The following is an 18871-nucleotide window of genomic DNA, read 5'->3' on the forward strand; positions in this document are numbered from 1 at the left end:
CTTTAGATTTTATGATAATAAAACACTATAAAAGTAGAAAATTGTATGCAATCGCCAAACTATCGCACTTCAAAACAGATATTTGGAAGTCACATAATGTCACTTTCCATCACAGGTAATAGAAGCACAATCACCGTAATGATTCCCGGAACACAGATTGCTTCGCAAAATCGCTGCAACCCCCATTCCGTAAATTGCAGCCCTGCGTCCGCGCAAAGAAATCAATGCACCCAGCAGATCCTCATTTATAATACATAAAACTAAAATTGCAGAAGGGTAGAACTCTATTAAAAAAGTTCTTTTTCCCCCGTGCTTTTGCAACTGAAATTAGAACCGAAGCACAGATTCGGTACCATTATCAACCCTCAGTTTCAACAGAGCTTTCATCATGAAAAAAACACGCGTGTCGAAGAAAATCGACGAGCACGAGAGGAACGTGAACCTGAGCATTAAATGGTGCCGCCGTATCTTAACGATCATAGCCGTCTGGCCGCAACCCCCCGACTTCACCCTATCGCAGAAATGCTTCTATCGGTTTAGAAACGTCATGATTTTTTCGTTCCTCAGTTTCCTCTGTGTACCGTGCACCATATACATGATCGTGGAAGTCGAGGACGTTTACAACAAGATCAAAGTGTTCGGACCGACGAGTTTCTGCGTGATGGCGGTCATAAAGTACTATTTGCTGATCCTCCACGAAAGCGACATACGCAGATGTATCAGTCTCATCGAATTGAGCTGGAAGGAGATAACTCACCCGGATGACAAGGAAATTATGATCAAGAACGCGAGATATGGGAGGCAACTGATAGCTCTTTGCACGTTGATCATGTACAGCGGCCTGACGTTCTATTACGTCTCCATACCGATCGGGTCTGGAAGAATAGAAGACCCGGAGGAAAACGTGACATTCATACCGCTGATGTTCCCATTTCCGAAACTGATAGTCGATACGAGATTCAGCCCAACGAACGAGATCATCTTCTCCTTTCAAATGATGTCCGATGCGACGTTACACGGTGTTTCGTCGGCTTCTTGCAGTTTGGCCGCCATGCTGGCCGTTCATATTTGTGGACAAATGGAGGTTATGGTTAACTGGCTGAAACATTTGGTCGATGGGAGGTCAGACCTGCCTAAATCGGTAGACAAGAGGATTGCATGCATTGTGGACCACCATATACGAATATTGGAGTGTGTACATATACTTCGATGTTGTAATTTGAATTTCTTATTTTATCTCTCTACACTGTGTTAGTTTTGGTTAATAGTTTTTGTTCTGGTTAAGATTTGGAATGTACTTTGGAAGATTGCTTATAGTTGCTGTGAATGCGCTACGAGAGTTCTATGTTGTCTCATATTTGAGATCTTTCATTATACTGCCATGGACTGTAAAAGGGATACGCACTTGCAGCTATTGATATAGGAAAATTGTATGTGGGGTTATGTAACGTATTATGAATTCACCACATTGAAAATTTGACGGGTGATAAATTTAGTTCGTAGCGAATCCAATGTGCAACAAATTCAACGTCTAGAAAACTCAACGCACACCAAATTTAACGCGCACCAAATTCCACGCGTAAAAAATTCAATATATAGCATTTTCAACACACCGCGAATTCAACGCGTAGAAAACTCAATGTGTAGCAAATTTAACGCGCCGCAAATTCAACGCGTAGAAAAGTCAATACGTAGCAAACTCAACGCGCTGCAAATCTAACGCTTTGAAAATTCAATGTGTACTTAATTCCACGCGTAGAAAACTCAACGCACAGCAAGCTTAACGCACCGCAAATTCAACGCATAGCAAATATAAAGCACCGCAAATTCAACGCGTAGAAAACCCAACGCATAGCAAATTTAACGCGCCGCAAATTCAACACGTAGAAAACTCAATACGTAGCAAATTCAACGCGCTGCAAATCTGACGCTTTGAAAATTCAATGTGTACTTAATTTCACGCGTAGAAAATTCAATGTGTACTTAATTCCACGCGTAGAAAATTCAGTGTGTCGGAAATTCTACGCACTGTAAATTCATCGCGTGGAGAACTGAACGCGTGGTGAACAACACATGGAGAATTCAAAGTGTGGTGAACACAACGCGCGACAAGTACAATTCCCGGTAATGAAAACACGTCGTAATTCATCGTGTTATAGTTGAACACGTAGTAATCCAACGTGTGGTAATCTAACGCGTAGCAATCCAATATGGAGTAATTTAACGCGTAGAATTCTAACACGTAATTATCCAACATGAGATACTGTAACGCATAGTAATCCAACGTGGCGTAATTTATCGTGAAGTAATCCAAAGCGTGGTAATCTAACGCGTAGTAATCCAACTTGCAGTAATCTAACGCACAGTTATTCAACATGAGGTAATCTAAAGTATAATAATCCAACTTGTAGTAATTTAACGAGTAACAATCTAACGTATGGTAATCTGACGCGCCGTCGTATAGCATGTAATAATCTAACGCGCCGTAATTTAACGTGTGGTAATCTGATTCGTAGTAATCCAACGTGTAGTAATCTAATGCGCAGTTGTCCAACGCGTGGCAATATAACGCATAATAGTGCACACTAATTTAATGCATGATAATTCAACGCACACTGATTCAACACAAACTTCATATAAAATACGTCAAATTATATGAACATCAAAGTGTGTTTGTATGTTTTACAGGTTCTTAGAGCTTACAGAGAAAACACTTCGATACATATCCCTGGTGGAGTTCCTGGGTTGTACATTGAATTTGTGTTTGCTTAGTTATTACGTTCTCATGGTACGCACAAAAGAGGCAGTCAATCGGTTTTCAATAGATCTGAAAATGGATTTTGTACAAATTTTTAGGAATGGAGTACGAACGATAGGATAAGCTCTGCGACCTACGCCGTTCTTCTTATGTCTCTTACCTTCAATATATTCATATATTGTTACATAGGAGAACTCGTTGCCGAAGGGGTATTGTTCACATCATCTGTTTGTTAAATGCACTCCACTTAAATGATCTTGTACAATTATACATAAAAATTAGCATAGTTTTTTTATATTGTTAAAAGCACATCTGAAATAATTTCAAACATTCTGGAGTAAAATATTAGCACTTTTGTCATAATCGTATACGAAGAGACATATTTTCATTTCATGAACTAAAAATATTTGTTGCAACAGTGTAGACAACTTGCTGAGATATCGTACATGATCGACTGGTATCGGTTACTAGGGAAGAGGAAACTCAACATCATTTTGATCACGCAAATGTCTAATTCGACAATTAAACTGACAGCAGGGAACATCGTGATATTATCGTACAGCAAATTCGGTGATGTATGTATGAAACGCAATTTTCCTCATTAATTTAATTAATAATTAATATATTTTAGGTCGTTAAAAGTGCATTCGCCTTTCTGAATGTACTACGAACGGTCACTTGAACATTCCTTAAAATAATATGCAGTTAGAAAACTTGTTAGTAGAAGTAACGGGTCTATAATTGCAACATGTTAGCATCGTTAACTTCTAGAAACATAATAAAAATCGTGCTTCAACTTGATTGCTCATCCTATATGCTAAAGTATAGAATTTATTATAGAATTCACGTGTAAGTTCATTAATGTACACTGTTGCTTGTATTACGAAATAAAGTGTTATTGTTGTACACTGGTAAGTTTAAATTTTCTGATGACGTCACTCGTAGACATGTGATTAGTTCACATCATTAGTTCTTTAGAAATTGAAACACTAGTACTTAGAAAATTCTATGTAATTTATCAAATTCAAAAATATATAAAACTTAAACAATCCAGTGTCACGATTGCTTTACATCAAAAGTAATAAAAACACTGGCAATCTCCCCTGAGATTCACGAACCACAAATTGTTTAGAAAAACCTGTTAAACCTGCATTTACACAAATCGTACCCTTGGGGTCGTGCAAAAAAAATCAATGTAACTGCCCTTCCAACATTATCTTGTCCTCGCAGCTCGCTCATAATGCATAAGGAAATAATATAAAATTGCAAAAGGGTCGACCGCGATTACAAAAGAAATAATTTTTATTCCTTATGTTTTTGCGAAGTTCAGAACAAAGCGCAAGCGCTGCTACATTTTCCTTGCAACCGTCATCAAACACGATCCCTCAGTATCAACCGAGCATTTAACATGAAAAGGCCAGTGACATACAGGAAACCCTCCGTGATCGATGACTACGAGAGGAATGTAAAGCTCAGTATTCAATTGTGCCACTGGATTTTAAAACCGTTGGGGGTCTGGTCAAGATCGACCAACCTTACCGTAGTACAGATATGGCTGTACCAGGTGATGTCGTTGGAAAACAAATTCGCTGTTTTCGACTAAGTCACGTACGGTTCTTGAAAGCTTCAATCTTCTACGAATATCCTGTCTTTTCATGCACTCTAAAAGGGTCCTAAATTTTCTCGAGGGTTAAATTTTCGCTAGTACAAGTACTTGTTTTCCGTATTCTCGGGGTCCCATGCTTTCTCTGAGCACATGTGCGCTGGTACATTCCCGCGTCTTGGCGGAGTGCCTCCGCCATCACGCGGCTGAGGGTGGACCACAGCCGGGAGAAGGGGCCCACATCGGACGGGGTGGACTCCTCCACCATTGGACAAGGGATGATCCTAAGGGAGGATCCAGGATCCAACAAGGAAGGGGCATCGATCCGCATCACCCGAAGATCTCCTCCGCCAAGCGCAGAACGATTAGACGAATTTTGTATTTCATACCCTCCAGTTCGCTCTTGTAAAAAATACTTTGTCACTTACCGAATAAATAGTTGGACTTAGTCCTTTTTCATTTTAAATCTGTTAGAGTTATTTCTACACACCGCGAGCAGAGCGCCTCAGCGCTCCACGGGTTTACTCACCCACATTCTAAATTCCCTAGACCGCGGGCGGTAAACGCAACAAAAGTATATATACATATGTGTTTTGGGGAATTTTTAAACTTGTTTTGTGACATGTAGGTACTACTCTGCGATTATTTCATCGACATATTTCTATGAATACTTCTTAAACTTGTCTTATAACATCTACTACTCTGTGACTATTTAACCTTTACTTTAATAAGTAATTATTAATCTAGAAATATTTGTATGAATTCTTCTTAAACTTGTCTAATAACATCTGTTACTTTGTGACTATTTCATCGTTACTTTAATATGTAATTATTAATCGAGATATATTAGGTTGGGGAATAAGTTCATAGCGTTTTGACATTTTCTTTTTCTTACAGCGACATTTTGCAATTTGCAAGAGGTTATAGTATTCATTCGATAGAGCTTTTTCTGCTCTACAAAACTGTATTAATCTTTTTTTCAGTAGATTCATTGGTTATTACTACTGGGGCTCAGAAATGAAATGTCCAAGAGGTAAAAAGCAGCACTTTCGACACCTGCACTTCTTCGCTTACCATCGCGGCCAAAAAGCTTCTGAAGCAGCCAGGGATATTTGCAATGTATGCGGAGAAGGTGTCATAGGTGAGTCGACAGCACGGAAATGGTTTACAAAATTCAGCCTAAGGTTGGGCAATAAGTTCGATAGAGATCTATTGCTTAATAATTCTATGCGTTTAAATTACGACGTGTTTAGTGCTGAATATTTTATTGGTTATTGATCTTTTGATGATTCAATTATTTTTTTTGCCAACACTAGTTTTACGGAAAAATCATAGATCTTTTTTTTTTAATGACAAAACTTATTAAGAAATTTTTGTAAAAATGTTAACTTTCGTCAAGCTAAAGAATGTCTTAGACAGTTCAGATATCATCTCTAATTTATTTATTTTTCTACTCTAGTTCAAATTTAAATGTGACCATCAAACGTATGTAAACCTAGTGTTAAGTATGTTGCTTGTCGTCTAAGGCAATAATTTACCATTTTATATTAAATTGTTTGAAAAATTACTTGATGACTTGTACGAAAGAAGTACACAGGGCTAACACATTTATGGGTCTTTAAATCTTTCGTTAATAAAAACGTAAACACCACAAATATACTAAAGAAATTACACGTAACTGCTAAATAATACAAGACTACAGTTTTACATCGAACACAAAAATACACTGAACTCAAAAATGAAAATGAATCTCACAATTCTCTACTCACAAACTTCAATAAAAACAAAAAAAACAGTCCCCTCAAATATTCTCACAAATTGTTTCGTGCAATCAGTTGAACCAGTATTCACATAAATTGCACCCCTGCGACCGCGCAAAAAAGATCAATGTATCGATACACAAGCAACATAATATCCTCATTCCTCGTTCATAATGCATAAAGCAAAAAAAGCAGATATGAAGGGTAGAACTCGATTAAAAAGAAGTAATATTCCTCACGTTGTTGCAAAAAATCGAAACAAAGCGCAAGCGCTGATGCATTTTCTCTGGAACCATTATCAAACAACCCTTCAGTATCACATGAGCTTTCACCATGCAAAAAACAAGCGTGCACAAGAAAACAATCGATGACTACGAGAAAAATGTGAACCTGAGTATTCAATGGTGTCGTTGGATTTTAAAACCGATAGGAGTCTGGCCAACATCCGACGTTACAGGAACACAGAAATGCATGTACCGATTGATAAATGTTATGTGTTACAGCTTTCTTAGTTTTCTGTGTGTACCGGGCATTTTGTACGTGATCCTAGAAGTCGAGGACGTTTACAACCAGATCAAATTTTTCGGGCCATCAAGTTTCTGCATGATGGCGATCATGAAGTATTATTTAATGATTCTTCACGAGAACGACATACGCGATTGTATCCAACGCATCGAATTGGACTGGAAGAACATCAGTCACGATGATGATAAGAAAATCATGGTGGAGAACGCGAAATTTGGAAGACAACTCATAGCTCTTTGCACCTTCTTCATGTACAGTGGTTTCGCGTTCTATTACGTCGTCTTACCGACCAGTGCTGATAAAATACAAGCTGCGGATGCAAATTTGACCTTCATGCCTCTGGCGTGTCCATTCTCGAGCCTGATAATAGATACGAGATACAGTCCGACGAACGAGATCGTCTTCCTTCTTCAGGTGGTAGCTGGTGCTTTGATACACAGCATCGCGTCTGCCGCTTGCGGGTTAGCCGCTATGCTTGCTGTTCACGCTTGCGGACAGATGGAGGTTTTGATGAACTGGCTGAAACATTTGATCGACGGTAGATCAGACATGGGTGACACTGTGGACGCCAGGATTGCCAGTGTCGTGAGTCAACATGTTCGAATTCTGAAGTGTGTACATATATTTCTTCATTGTAATTTGACTTTTTAGTTTGTTTTCGAAAAATGTAGGTATAGGTAAGTGTCTTCCGCCACTTTGTAAATTGTGGAATTAGGAATTCTCTGGGGACTGCACTTGGGCAATTTACTAATTGCTTATTGCATGTAGTGTGTAACTTTTGTTTAATGTCATTTTTTTGGATTTCATGGCTTGGAAGATACTTAGGATATTAGTCACTTTAAATGTGCAATGAGATATTTGTAGGTGAAATAAACTCTTATTATATTGCCGTGGATAGGAGTAGGACGAATTCAACATGTGGAAAATTCAACGCGTGACAAATATATCACGTAATAAACCTAACGTGAGAAAAATTCGATTTGATAACTCGATGCGTGGAAAAATTCGATGCACAGCAAATTCGACGCATGAAAAATTCTACGCGTGTAGAATTCGACACGTGAACAATTTAACGCATTGCATACTCAGCGTGTAGTAAATTTAACACGTATTAAGTTTAGTGCTTATAAAATTCAACGCGTAGGAATCTGACGTGTAGTAATCTAACGCGTAATAATCCAACGTGTGATAATCTAGCGCGTAGTAATCCTTCGTGTGGTAATCTAACGCGTAGTAATTTGACGTGTAGTAATCTAGCTTTTATGGCTTGGAAGATGCTTAGAGGGAATGTTAATTACTTGAAATGTGCAAGGAGATATTTGTATTATACACGTATACCAGCAAATTAACTGACTATATATTATTGTACGAGGTTCACATTAGGAAATTTTATTTTTAGATATTTGACTCGCACTGAAGGCGCCCTTCAGCTAATATCATTTGTCGAGTTCTTGGGATGTACATTGGACATATGTCTTCTCGGATATTACGTTATAATGGTACGCAAATCACATGAAATAATGAAACGATGCTATGTAAACGCTATTTACTACATTTGTGTACTATCTTGACATTATAGGAGTCGAAATCGAACGATATAACAAGTACAGTAACTTATATCATTTTACTCATATCCCTTACGTTTAATATATTTATATTTTGTTACATAGGAGAACTTGTTGCTGAGCAGGTACAATTCTGTTTATTTCATTTCTTGTTTAATTAACTTTTTAATTGAATCTTTAAATAATGAACATATGAACCTTGTTATACTTAATGAACTTCTAAATTATTAATTAATATTTTGTTTTAATATAGTGCAGGAAAATTGGAGAAATGACGTATATGATTGAATGGTACCGATTGCCAGGAAACAAAAAACTCTGCTGCGTCTTGATAATCGCGATGTCTAATTCATCCATCACATTGACAGCCGGGAATATGGTTGAATTGTCTATTGAGACATTCACAAACGTAAGTACCACTTTATTAACACTGATTCACCACCAAAATTAATAAAAGTTCTTTGTACATATAGGTTGTTAAAACAGCGTTTGCGTTCTTGAACGTGTTACGTACATTGACGTAAGTGATACTCGTAGTGCTATAGTGTTTAAAAAATTAATGTTAGTATTCGAAAATATATTTGAACGATTTCTACTGATGTATGACTCCGTATATTATTTTTGTTCACGAACTACAACTAAGAATGTGACAAAATAAACATGTGAACGTCCAGTGGTAAATATGTATGATCAAGTATTTTTTCAATTGAATGTACATTGTTGTTTGATGTTTAAAAGTTTTATTATTGTAGTGCTATCACTTCTATGTAGGAAATAACTCATTTATTCTCCTTTAGATTTTATGATAATAAAACACCATAAAAGTAGAAAATTGTATGCAATCGCCAAACTATCGCACTTCGAAACAAATATTCGGAAGTCACATAATGTCACTTTCCATCACAGGTAATAGAAGCACAATCACCGTAATGATTCCCGGAACACAGATTGCTTCGCAAAATCGCTGCAACCCCCATTCCGTAAATTGCAGCCCTGCGTCCGCGCAAAGAAATCAATGCACCCAGCAGGTCCTCGTTTATAATACATAAAACTAAAATTGCAGAAGGGTAGAACTCTATTAAAAAAGTTCTTTTTCCCCCGTGCTTTTGCAACTGAAATTAGAACCGAAGCACAGATTCGGTACCATTATCAACCCTCAGTTTCAACAGAGCTTTCATCATGAAAAAAACACGAGTGTCGAAGGAAATCGACGAGCACGAGAGGAACGTGAACCTGAGCATTAAATGGTGCCGCCGTATCTTAACGATTATAGCCGTCTGGCCGCAACCCCCCGACTTCACCCTATCGCAGAAATGCTTCTATCGGTTTAGAAACGTCATGATTTTTTCGTTCCTCAGTTACCTCTCTGTGCCGTGCATCGTGTACATGATCGTGGAAGTCCAGGACGTTTACAACAAGATCAAAGTGTTCGGACCAACGAGTTTCTGCGTGATGGCGCTCATAAAGTACTATGTACTGATCGTCCACGAAAGCGATATACGCAGATGTATCACACTCATCGAATTAAGCTGGAAGGACATAACTCACCCGGAGGACAGGGAAATTATGATCAAGAACGCGAGATATGGGAGTCAATTAATAGCTCTTTGCACGTTCATCATGTACAGCGGTTTGACGTTCTATTATGTCTCCATACCGATCGGGTCTGGAAGAATAGAAGACCCGGAGGAAAACGTGACATACATACCGCTGATGTTTCCATTTCCGAAACTGATAGTCGATACGAGATTCAGCCCAACGAACGAGATCATCTTCTCCTTTCAGATGATGAGCGATGCGACATTACATGGCGTTTCATCGGCTTCTTGCAGTTTGGCCTCCATGTTGGCGGCTCATATTTGCGGGCAAATGGAGATTATGGTTAACTGGATGAAACATTTGGTCGATGGGAGGTCGGACTTGCCGAAATCGGTAGATGGGAGGATCGGATGCATTGTGGAGCACCATATTCGAATATTGGAGTGTGTACCTATACTTAGTTGTTGTAATTTGAATTTTCATTTTTTTTATTGTAAACTGTGCTAGTTTTAGTTAATAGTTGCTATTCTGGTTAACATTTGGAATAAGCTTAGAGAGATTGCTTACAGTTGCTTTGTGGATGCGTTATGAGATATATGATCGCGTTCTATGTTGTCTCATATTGGAAATCTTTCGTTATATTGCCATGGACTGTAGGAGGGAAACGCACTTCTAGCTATTGATATAGGAAGATTGTATGCGTGGTTATGTAATGTGTTATGAATTCCCCACATTGAAAATTCGATGGGTGGTAAATTTAGTTCGTAGCAAATTCAACGCGCAGCAAAATGGACGCGTGGAAAATTCAAAGCGTGCAAAATTCAATGCATGGAAAATTCGACGCGTAGAAAACTCAACGCATAGCAAATTTAACGCATCGCAAATTCAACGCGTAGAAAATTAAATACACAGCAAAACAAACGCGCAGCAAATTTGACGGGTGAAAGATCCAACGCGGAGCAAATTGGACGCGTAGAATATTCAACGCTCAGCAAATTCAACGCGTAGAAAACTCGAGACGTAAATAACTCAACGCGTGGAGAATTCTACGCATAGCAAATTCAACGCATAGAAACGACAAAGCGTAGCAAATTCAACGCATAGAAACCTCAACGCATAGCAAATTCAACGCATAGAAACCTCAACGCGTAGCAAATTCAACGCATAGAAACCTCAACGCGTAGCAAATTCAACGCGTCGAAAACTCAAGACGTGACAAATTTGACGCGTAGAACATTCAATGTGTTGCAAATTCCACTCACTGCAAATTCAGCGCGTATGTAACTCAACGCGTGGAGAATTCAACGCGTGGTGGACAACACATGGAGAATTCAACGCGCGGTGAACACAACGCGTGGCAAGTATAAATCCTGGTAATGCTAACGCGTTGTAATCCAATGTGTTGTAATTGAACGCGCAGTAATCCGGCGTGTGGTAATCTAACGCGTAGTAACTAAACGTGTTGTAGTTGAACGGGCAGTAATCTAATGCGTGGCAATATAACGCATAATAATGCACAATAATTTAATGCACGATAATTCAACGTACACTGATTCAACACAAACTTCATATAAAGTACGTCCAATTATATGTACATCAAAGCGTGTTTGTATGTTTTGTAGGTTCTTAGAGCTTACAGAGAAAACACTTCGATACATATCCCTGGTGGAGTTCCTGGGGTGTACAATGGAGTTGTGTTTGCTTAGTTATTACGTTCTCATGGTACGCACAAAAGAGGCACTCAATCGGTTTTCAATAGATCTGAAAATGGATTTTGTACAAATTTTTAGGAATGGAGTACGAACGATAGGATAAGCTCTGCGACCTACGCCGTTCTTCTTGTGTCTCTTGCCTTCAATATATTCATATATTGTTACATAGGAGAAGTTGTTGCCGAGGGGGTATTGTTCACATCGTCTGTTTGTTAAATGTACTCCACATAAATGATCTTGAATAGTTATACATAAAAATTAGCACTTTTTTCTTTAGATTATCGTTAAAAGCACATTTTAAACATTCTGGAGTAAAATATTAGCACTTTAAACATAATCGTATATGAAGAAATATATTTTCATTTTAAGTAATTTTCGTTTTAAAAATATTTGTTATAACAGTGTAGACAAATTGCTGAGATATCGTACATGATCGAGTGGTATCGATTACTAGGCAAGAGGAAACTCAGCATGATTTTCATCATGCAAATGTCCAATTCGACGATTAAACTGACTGCAGGGAACATCGTGATATTGTCTTACAGCAAGTTCGGTGATGTAAGTATAAAACGGAATTATCCCCATCAATTTAATTATTAATTAATATATTTTAGGTCGTTAAAAGTGCGTTCGCTTTTCTGAATGTACTACGGACGGTCACTTGAAACAATATGTAGTTGGAAGACTCGTTGGTAGAAGTATCGGGTCTATAATTGCAACATGGTAGCATCGTTAACTTCTAGAAACATAATAAAAATTGTTCTTCAAATCGGTTGCTCATCTCGTATGCAGAAGTATAGTATTGATTATAGAATTCACGTGTAAGTTCATCAAGGCACACTGTTGCTTGTAGTACGAAATAAAGTGTTATTATTGTACACTGGTAAGTTCGAATCTTCTAATGACGTCACTCGTAGACATGTGATTAGTTCACATCATTAGTTCTTTAGAAATTGAAGCACTAGTACTTAGAAAATTCATTGTAATTTATCAAATTCAAAAATATATAAAACTTAAAAAATCCAGTGTCATGATTGCTTTATATCAAAAGTAATAAAAACACTGGCAATCTCCCCTAAGATTCACGAACCACAAATTGTTTAGAAAAACCTGTTGAACCAGCATTTACACAAATTGTACCCTTGCGGTCGCGCAAAAAAAATCAATGCATCTACCCTTCCAACATTATCTTGTCCTCGCAGCTCGCTCATAATGCATAAGGAAGTAACGTAAAAATGCAGAAGGGTCGACCGCGATTACGAAAGAAGTAATTTTTATTCCATACGCTTTTTGCGAAGTTCGAAACAAAGCGCAAGCGCTGCTACATTTTGCTTGCAACCGTGATCAAACACGATCCCTCAGTATCAACCGAGCATTTAACATGAAAAGGCCAGAGGCATACAGGAAGCCGTCCATGATCGATGGCTACGAGAGAAATGTAAAGCTCAGTATTCAATTGTGCCACTGGATTTTAAAACCGTTGGGTGTCTGGCCAAGATCGACCAACCTTACCGTAGCACAGATATGGTTATACCAGTTAATAAACGTATTGTGCTATGCATTCATCAGTTTTTTGTTAGTACCGTGCAGTTTGTACGTGATCCTGGAAGTTGAGGACGTTTACAACCAGATCAAATTTTTCGGACCATCGAGTTTCTGCGTGATGGCGCTCATGAAGTATTATTTAATGCTTCTTAACGAGAACGACATACGCGATTGTATCCAACGCATCGAATTGGACTGGAAGAACATCAGTTACGATGATGATAAGAAAATCATGGTGGAGAAGGCGAAATTTGGAAGACAACTTATAGCTCTTTGCACCTTCTTTATGTACAGCGGTTTCGCGTTCTATTATATCGTCTTACCGATCAGTGTTGGTAAAATACAAGCTGTGGATACAAATCTGACCTTCATGCCTCTGGTATTTCCATTTTCGAAGCTGATAATAGATACGAGATACAGTCCGACGAACGAGATCGTCTTCTTTCTTCAGTTAATAGGCGGTGCTGTGATGCACGGCGTCACGTCAGCCGCTTGCGGGTTAGCTGCCATGCTTGCTGTTCACGCTTGCGGACAGATGGAGGTTTTGATGAACTGGCTGAAACATTTGGTCGACGGTAGATCAGATATGGGTGACACTGTGGATGCCAGGATTGCCAGCGTCGTGAGTCAACATGTTCGAATTCTGAAGTGTGTACATATATTTCTTCATTGTAATTTGACTTTTTAGTTTGATTTCGAAAAATGTAGGTACAGGCAAGTGTCTTCCGCCACTTCGTAAATTCTGGAATGAGGTATATTCTGGGGACTGCACTTGGGCAATTTATTAATTGCTTACTGTGTGTAGTGTGTAACTTTTGTTTATTGTCGTTTTTCTGGATTTCATGGCTTGGAAGATACTTAGCATATTAGTCATTTTGAATGTGCAATGAGATATTTGTAGGTGAAATATACTTTTGTTATATTGCCGTGGATGGAGTAGGACGAATTCCGCATGTGAAGCATCCAATGCGTGACAAATATATCACTTAACAAAACTAACGTGTGAAAACTTGATGACAACTCGATGTTTGGAAAATTCGATGCACAGCAAATTCGACGCATGACAAAATTCTACACGTACAGAATTCGACACGAGAAAAATTTAACGTATTGCATACTCGACGTGTAGTAAATTCAACGCGTATCAAGTTTAGTGCTTATAAAATTCAACGCGTAGTAGTTTGACGTGTGGTAATCAACGCTTAGTAATCCCACGTGAGGTAGTCTAACGCGTAGTAGTCCGACGTGTGGTAAGTGAACGCGTAGTAATCCGACGGGTGGTAGAGTAACGCGTAGTAGTCCGACGGGTGGTAATCTAACGCGCAGTAATCCAACATGTAGTAATTTAACGCACACTAATTCAACGCAAACTAAAGTGAAGTACACCCTGCTATAAATAAATACACGTATGTTTTACAGATTCCTGGAGCTAACAGAGAAAATACTTCGGCACATATCCCTGGTGGAGTTCCTGGGTTGTACATTAAATTTATGTCTGCTTAGTTATTACGTTCTTATGGTACGCAAGTGGCACATAAAACAGGAATTCAATATTTCTGAATCATAGATCTGAAAGTGGTTTTGTACAAATTTTTAGGAATGGGGTACGAACGATATCATGAGCTCTGCGACGTACGCTGTTCTTCTTATGTCTCTTACCTTCAATATATTCATATTTTGTTACATAGGAGAGCTTGTTGCTGAGGAGGTATTGTTCTCATCTTTTTTTTAAATGCACTTTTACTCGAATAATCTTGAATATTTGTAAATTAAAATTAGCACTGTCACTTTCTTTGTATTATTATTAAAGACACATCTGCGCGAGTATTTATAAATTTTCTGTAGCAAATTAACATTTTTGCGATAACCAATTCATACTTGACAAAACAGATTTGCATGTTGAGAATTGAAAATGTATTATAACAGTGTAGAAAAATTGGTGAGATGTCGTACATGATCGACTGGTATCGATTACCAGGGAAGAGGAAACTCAGCGTCATTCTGATGATTGAAATGTCAAATTCGTCGATTAAATTAACAGCAGGAAACATCGTTATATTATCTTACAGCAAGTTCGGTGATGTGAGTATCAAACGCAAATCCTCATAAGTTTAATCATTAATTAGTATATTCTTAGGTTGTTAAAACTGCGGTCGCCTTTCTGAACGTGTTACGGACGGTAACTTGAACATTCTTTAAAATAACGATATGAAGATTTGTTGGTAAGAGTGTCCATATTTTATTGCTTGTATTGTTTATTTGAACTTCTAAAACGTAATAAAAATAGTTTTTCAAATTAGAAATAATACCCATTTTAAACACTGAAGTAATTTATTATAGATGAATTTGTTGTAGTTCAGTAAATACCAATTTGTTCTGCTGCACAAATAATTAGTGTCATCAATCAGAATGTAGCAGAATAATTATTACAAGCTCACAAATTAAATGGTAGTATAGATGCATGACTCGATGAAAATTTAGGTTATGCTTTCACCACATTCTGTCACTAATCACAGATTAATTCTCACGAAAAACATGCACATTATTATTAGGAATTTTACTTATTTATTTGGGAACACTCATTCAGTAATTATTGTGAAAATAACAGACAGTTTGTTAAGAAGGATAAAATTTAATGAAACTTTTAAGAACTCCAATATGTCCGCCACCTGTGGCGACAGTACACATTTAAAATTGACTTACAAACAGCAGTAATAATTTCACGTTGATTATTGGTAGCAGTGATAATTGTATTACAACTATTAAAATAGAGTAAATACTCCCTATATTAAAACCCTAAATAAATAACCTCCGTTCCAAACGGAATTCCCTGGACGTAAGATAATCGCGTGGGTACAAAAATGATTAATCTACCGTCGATCAGGGTGACCGCTCACGTTCTACTGCGTTTAAAAAATCAATTTCCCAACTTCCCGCAATCATCATTCTACCCTCGCCACTAATAATGCATAAAGCAAAAACCGCAGAAGGGTTCGACCCTTTGAAAAAAGCATTTAAATTCATCCTCAAGAGAAACAAAATCAACGCAAGCGCAATATTCCTCCGCGAAAACCAAATCGTTCGTTCAGTATCCACCTGACCATGAAGAAGACCGTCACGCAAACGACTGCACTCGACACACAAGATTACACAAAAAACGTGAACCTGAGTATTCAATTCAGCCGCTGGCTGCTGCGGCCCGTAGGCGTTTGGCCGAAATCGGAAGTCACACGAATCGACAAATATTTTACCTGGCTGGTGAACAGCCTCTGCAGTACTTTATTAAGTTTCCTCTTCGTGCCTTGTTTGGTGTTTCTGATCCTCGACGTGAGCGACAGCTACAACAGGATCAAGCTCATCGGTCCCCTTAGCTTCTTCCTGATGTCCTACATGAAGTACTATCTCATGCTGCTCCACAAGAACGACATTCTGAAGTGCGTGCAGCAGGTCCAGAGGGACTGGGCCAACGCCAGACACCTGAACGACAGAAACATCATGGGAATAAACGCGAATTATGGACGAAAATTAGTAGTCGTCTCCGCGTTCTTCATGTCTAGCTCTTACATCTTCTTTTACATCGCCATGCCGATTAGTGTGGGGAGGATCCCAGCAGTTGATGGAAACTTCACGTTTATTGTTCTGCCGTTCCCTTCGTCGACGAGGATTTTTGATTATCGTCACAGTCCTTTCAACGAGATCTTCTTTGTTGTGCAATGTTTAGCGGGTACTATATTGCATATGATCACGGTCGGGGCGTGTAGTTTGGCGGCGACGTTCGCGGTGCACGCGTGTGGACAGATGGAGATCTTGATGAACTGGTTGGAGCATTTGATTAGTGGACGGGTGGATATGAAGGACACTGTGGATGGGAGGATTGCTAGTATTGTGGAGCAACATGTTCGGATACTGAGGTATGTTGTTTCGAGGAAAGTATGTTTTAGTGTTGTAGCGGTTGACTACCTTGAGTGATAAGTAGCTTGTACGGATACTTTGACATTTGAGGATTTTAGGATTTTAAGGATTTGAAGATTTGAGGATTTTGGATATGTGAGAATTTGGGGATTTGAGAATTTGGGAACTTGAGAATTTGGGGACTTGAGAATTGAGAGATTTGAGAATTTTAGATGTGAAAGTTTGGGGATTTGAGAATTTTGGGATCTGAGAATTTGGAGATTTGAGAATTTTAGATATGTGAGAATTTGGGAACTTGAGAATTTGAGAATTTGGGGATTCCACGCGTAGTAACTCCATGCGTGATAATCTCACGCGCTGTAATTCCATGCGTGGTAATCTCACGCGTAGTAAGTCCATGCATAGTAATTCCATTCGTAAGAATCTCACGCGCTGTAATTCGATGCGTGGTAATCTCACGCGTAGTAAGTCCATGCATAGTAACTCCATGCGTGAAAATCTCACGCGCTGTAATTCCATGCGTGGTAATCTCACGCGTAGTAAGTCCATGCATAGTAATTCCATTCGTAAGAATCTCACGCGCTGTGATTCCATGCGTGGTAATCTCACGCGTAGTAACTCCATGCATAGTAACTCCATGCGTGGTAATCTCACGCGCTGTAAGTTCATGCATAGTAACTCCATGCGTGGTAATCTCACGCGCTGTAATTCCATGCGTGAAAATCTCACGCGTAGTAATTCCATGCGTGGTAATCTCACGCGTAGATTTGAGAATTTGGGAATTTAAGAACTTGGGGATTTGACAACTTTTTATTTGAGAAATTGGAGATTTGAGAATTTAGGAATTTGAAAACTTGGGAATTTGCAAAATTGGGGATTTGAGAATTTGATAATTTGGGAACCTTGGAACCTTGGGAACTTGGGAACGTGGAAACTTGCGAACTTGCGAACTTCTCAACTTGTGAATTCACAAAAAGAATTCCTGAACGTGACAAATTAAAAACCTACAAAATTCAAAAAATTACAAATTTGCAAATTGAAAACTCTACAAACTCCAGAAAACTCAGACCATCAAAAACTGTATTATTTCCAGATTTCTAGAACTTATGGAAAAACTACTTCAGCAAATATCTTGCGTCGAATGTTTGGGATGCATGATGAACCTATGTCTCCTCGGATATTACTGCATCATGGTACAATGATCATTTCAGTTCAACAGCACCCTACCTTATTTCAACTTTCTTACATATTTCATCCCCCAGGAATGGAATCCAAAAGAACTAACCTTCTCTCTAACATACATCTTATTAATCTCGTACTTCGGCTTCAATATCTTCATCTTCTGTTACATAGGCGAACTCGTGGCTGAACAGGTACAATTTCAAACTTACTATTAAGGTTGTTTCAAACTTGCACCTTATCACTTTAAAATGAACATAAAAGTGTTACATGACAGTGTAAAAAAGTAGGCGAAGTGTCGTACATGATCGAATGGCATCGATTGTCAGGGAAGAAGAAGCTCTGTTGCATTTTGATAATCGCGATGTCTAACTCATCGATCAAACTCACGGCTGGAAACATGGTCGAATTGTCCATCAGCACCTTCAGTGACGTAAGTATTAACTATTTTACTTATCTCGAGAAATAAAAATAATGGGTTGTGTGTAGATTGTTAAAACAGCGGTGGCCTTCTTGAACATGTTGCGAGCGTTAACCTAAACGTTCCTCGTACAGGACCAAGTATGTTTGAACACTAGTATTATGTACTCGAAATTTAATGAAATGTTTACCAAAATACTTCCTCTTCTTTAATTACCCAAATTTGTATATAACAAAATAAAACGATTAATTTTTAAACCTCGAGTATTCGAAGGGAGATTCTGCAGAAGAACAAAATGTACACATAATAATTACACAGAAATTAAACGAGCAATACCACACAGTACGTAAGA

The 18871-nt window shown here is 38.3% G+C and overlaps 5 protein-coding genes and 1 long non-coding RNA gene across 6 annotated transcripts; 5 read left to right on the forward strand and 1 right to left on the reverse strand.

Annotated features, from left to right (window-relative positions):
* Positions 1–385: 385 nt before the first annotated feature.
* On the forward strand, positions 386–4923 carry LOC100876187 (uncharacterized). Its single transcript, XM_076538220.1, has 6 exons — positions 386–1254; positions 1318–1339; positions 2669–2788; positions 2857–2967; positions 3178–3333; positions 4084–4923. Exons 1-6 carry the CDS (start codon positions 389–391, stop codon positions 4168–4170), a joined length of 1362 nt encoding a protein of 453 aa, XP_076394335.1. The 5' UTR covers positions 386–388; the 3' UTR covers positions 4171–4923.
* A 1313-nt stretch (positions 4924–6236) lies between these two features.
* On the forward strand, positions 6237–8917 carry LOC100876301 (odorant receptor 10-like). Its single transcript, XM_012279706.2, has 5 exons — positions 6237–7257; positions 8046–8145; positions 8226–8336; positions 8465–8620; positions 8685–8917. Exons 1-5 carry the CDS (start codon positions 6455–6457, stop codon positions 8733–8735), a joined length of 1221 nt encoding a protein of 406 aa, XP_012135096.2. The 5' UTR covers positions 6237–6454; the 3' UTR covers positions 8736–8917.
* Positions 8918–9247: 330 nt separating this feature from the next.
* Positions 9248–12388, forward strand: LOC100876418 (odorant receptor 4-like). Its single transcript, XM_076537710.1, has 5 exons — positions 9248–10193; positions 11373–11472; positions 11541–11651; positions 11865–12020; positions 12077–12388. Exons 1-5 carry the CDS (start codon positions 9391–9393, stop codon positions 12125–12127), a joined length of 1221 nt encoding a protein of 406 aa, XP_076393825.1. The 5' UTR covers positions 9248–9390; the 3' UTR covers positions 12128–12388.
* Positions 12389–12396: 8 nt separating this feature from the next.
* On the forward strand, positions 12397–15283 carry LOC100875064 (odorant receptor 82a-like). Its single transcript, XM_076537708.1, has 5 exons — positions 12397–13655; positions 14427–14526; positions 14605–14715; positions 14934–15089; positions 15145–15283. Exons 1-5 carry the CDS (start codon positions 12844–12846, stop codon positions 15193–15195), a joined length of 1230 nt encoding a protein of 409 aa, XP_076393823.1. The 5' UTR covers positions 12397–12843; the 3' UTR covers positions 15196–15283.
* Positions 13454–16699, reverse strand: LOC143265464 (uncharacterized). Its single transcript, XR_013040046.1, has 3 exons — positions 16572–16699; positions 16259–16484; positions 13454–13563 (listed from the first exon to the last, which is right to left on the reverse strand). It is a non-coding gene; the product is annotated as an uncharacterized LOC143265464 (long non-coding RNA).
* LOC100875178 (odorant receptor 43a-like) lies at positions 15971–18852 on the forward strand. Its single transcript, XM_076537714.1, has 4 exons — positions 15971–16918; positions 18013–18112; positions 18182–18292; positions 18376–18852. Exons 1-4 carry the CDS (start codon positions 16110–16112, stop codon positions 18565–18567), a joined length of 1212 nt encoding a protein of 403 aa, XP_076393829.1. The 5' UTR covers positions 15971–16109; the 3' UTR covers positions 18568–18852.
* Positions 18853–18871: the final 19 nt, after the last annotated feature.

This window comes from Megachile rotundata, chromosome 12 (genome assembly GCF_050947335.1).
Source record: "Megachile rotundata isolate GNS110a chromosome 12, iyMegRotu1, whole genome shotgun sequence".
NCBI classification, from domain to species: Eukaryota; Metazoa; Arthropoda; class Insecta; order Hymenoptera; family Megachilidae; genus Megachile; species Megachile rotundata.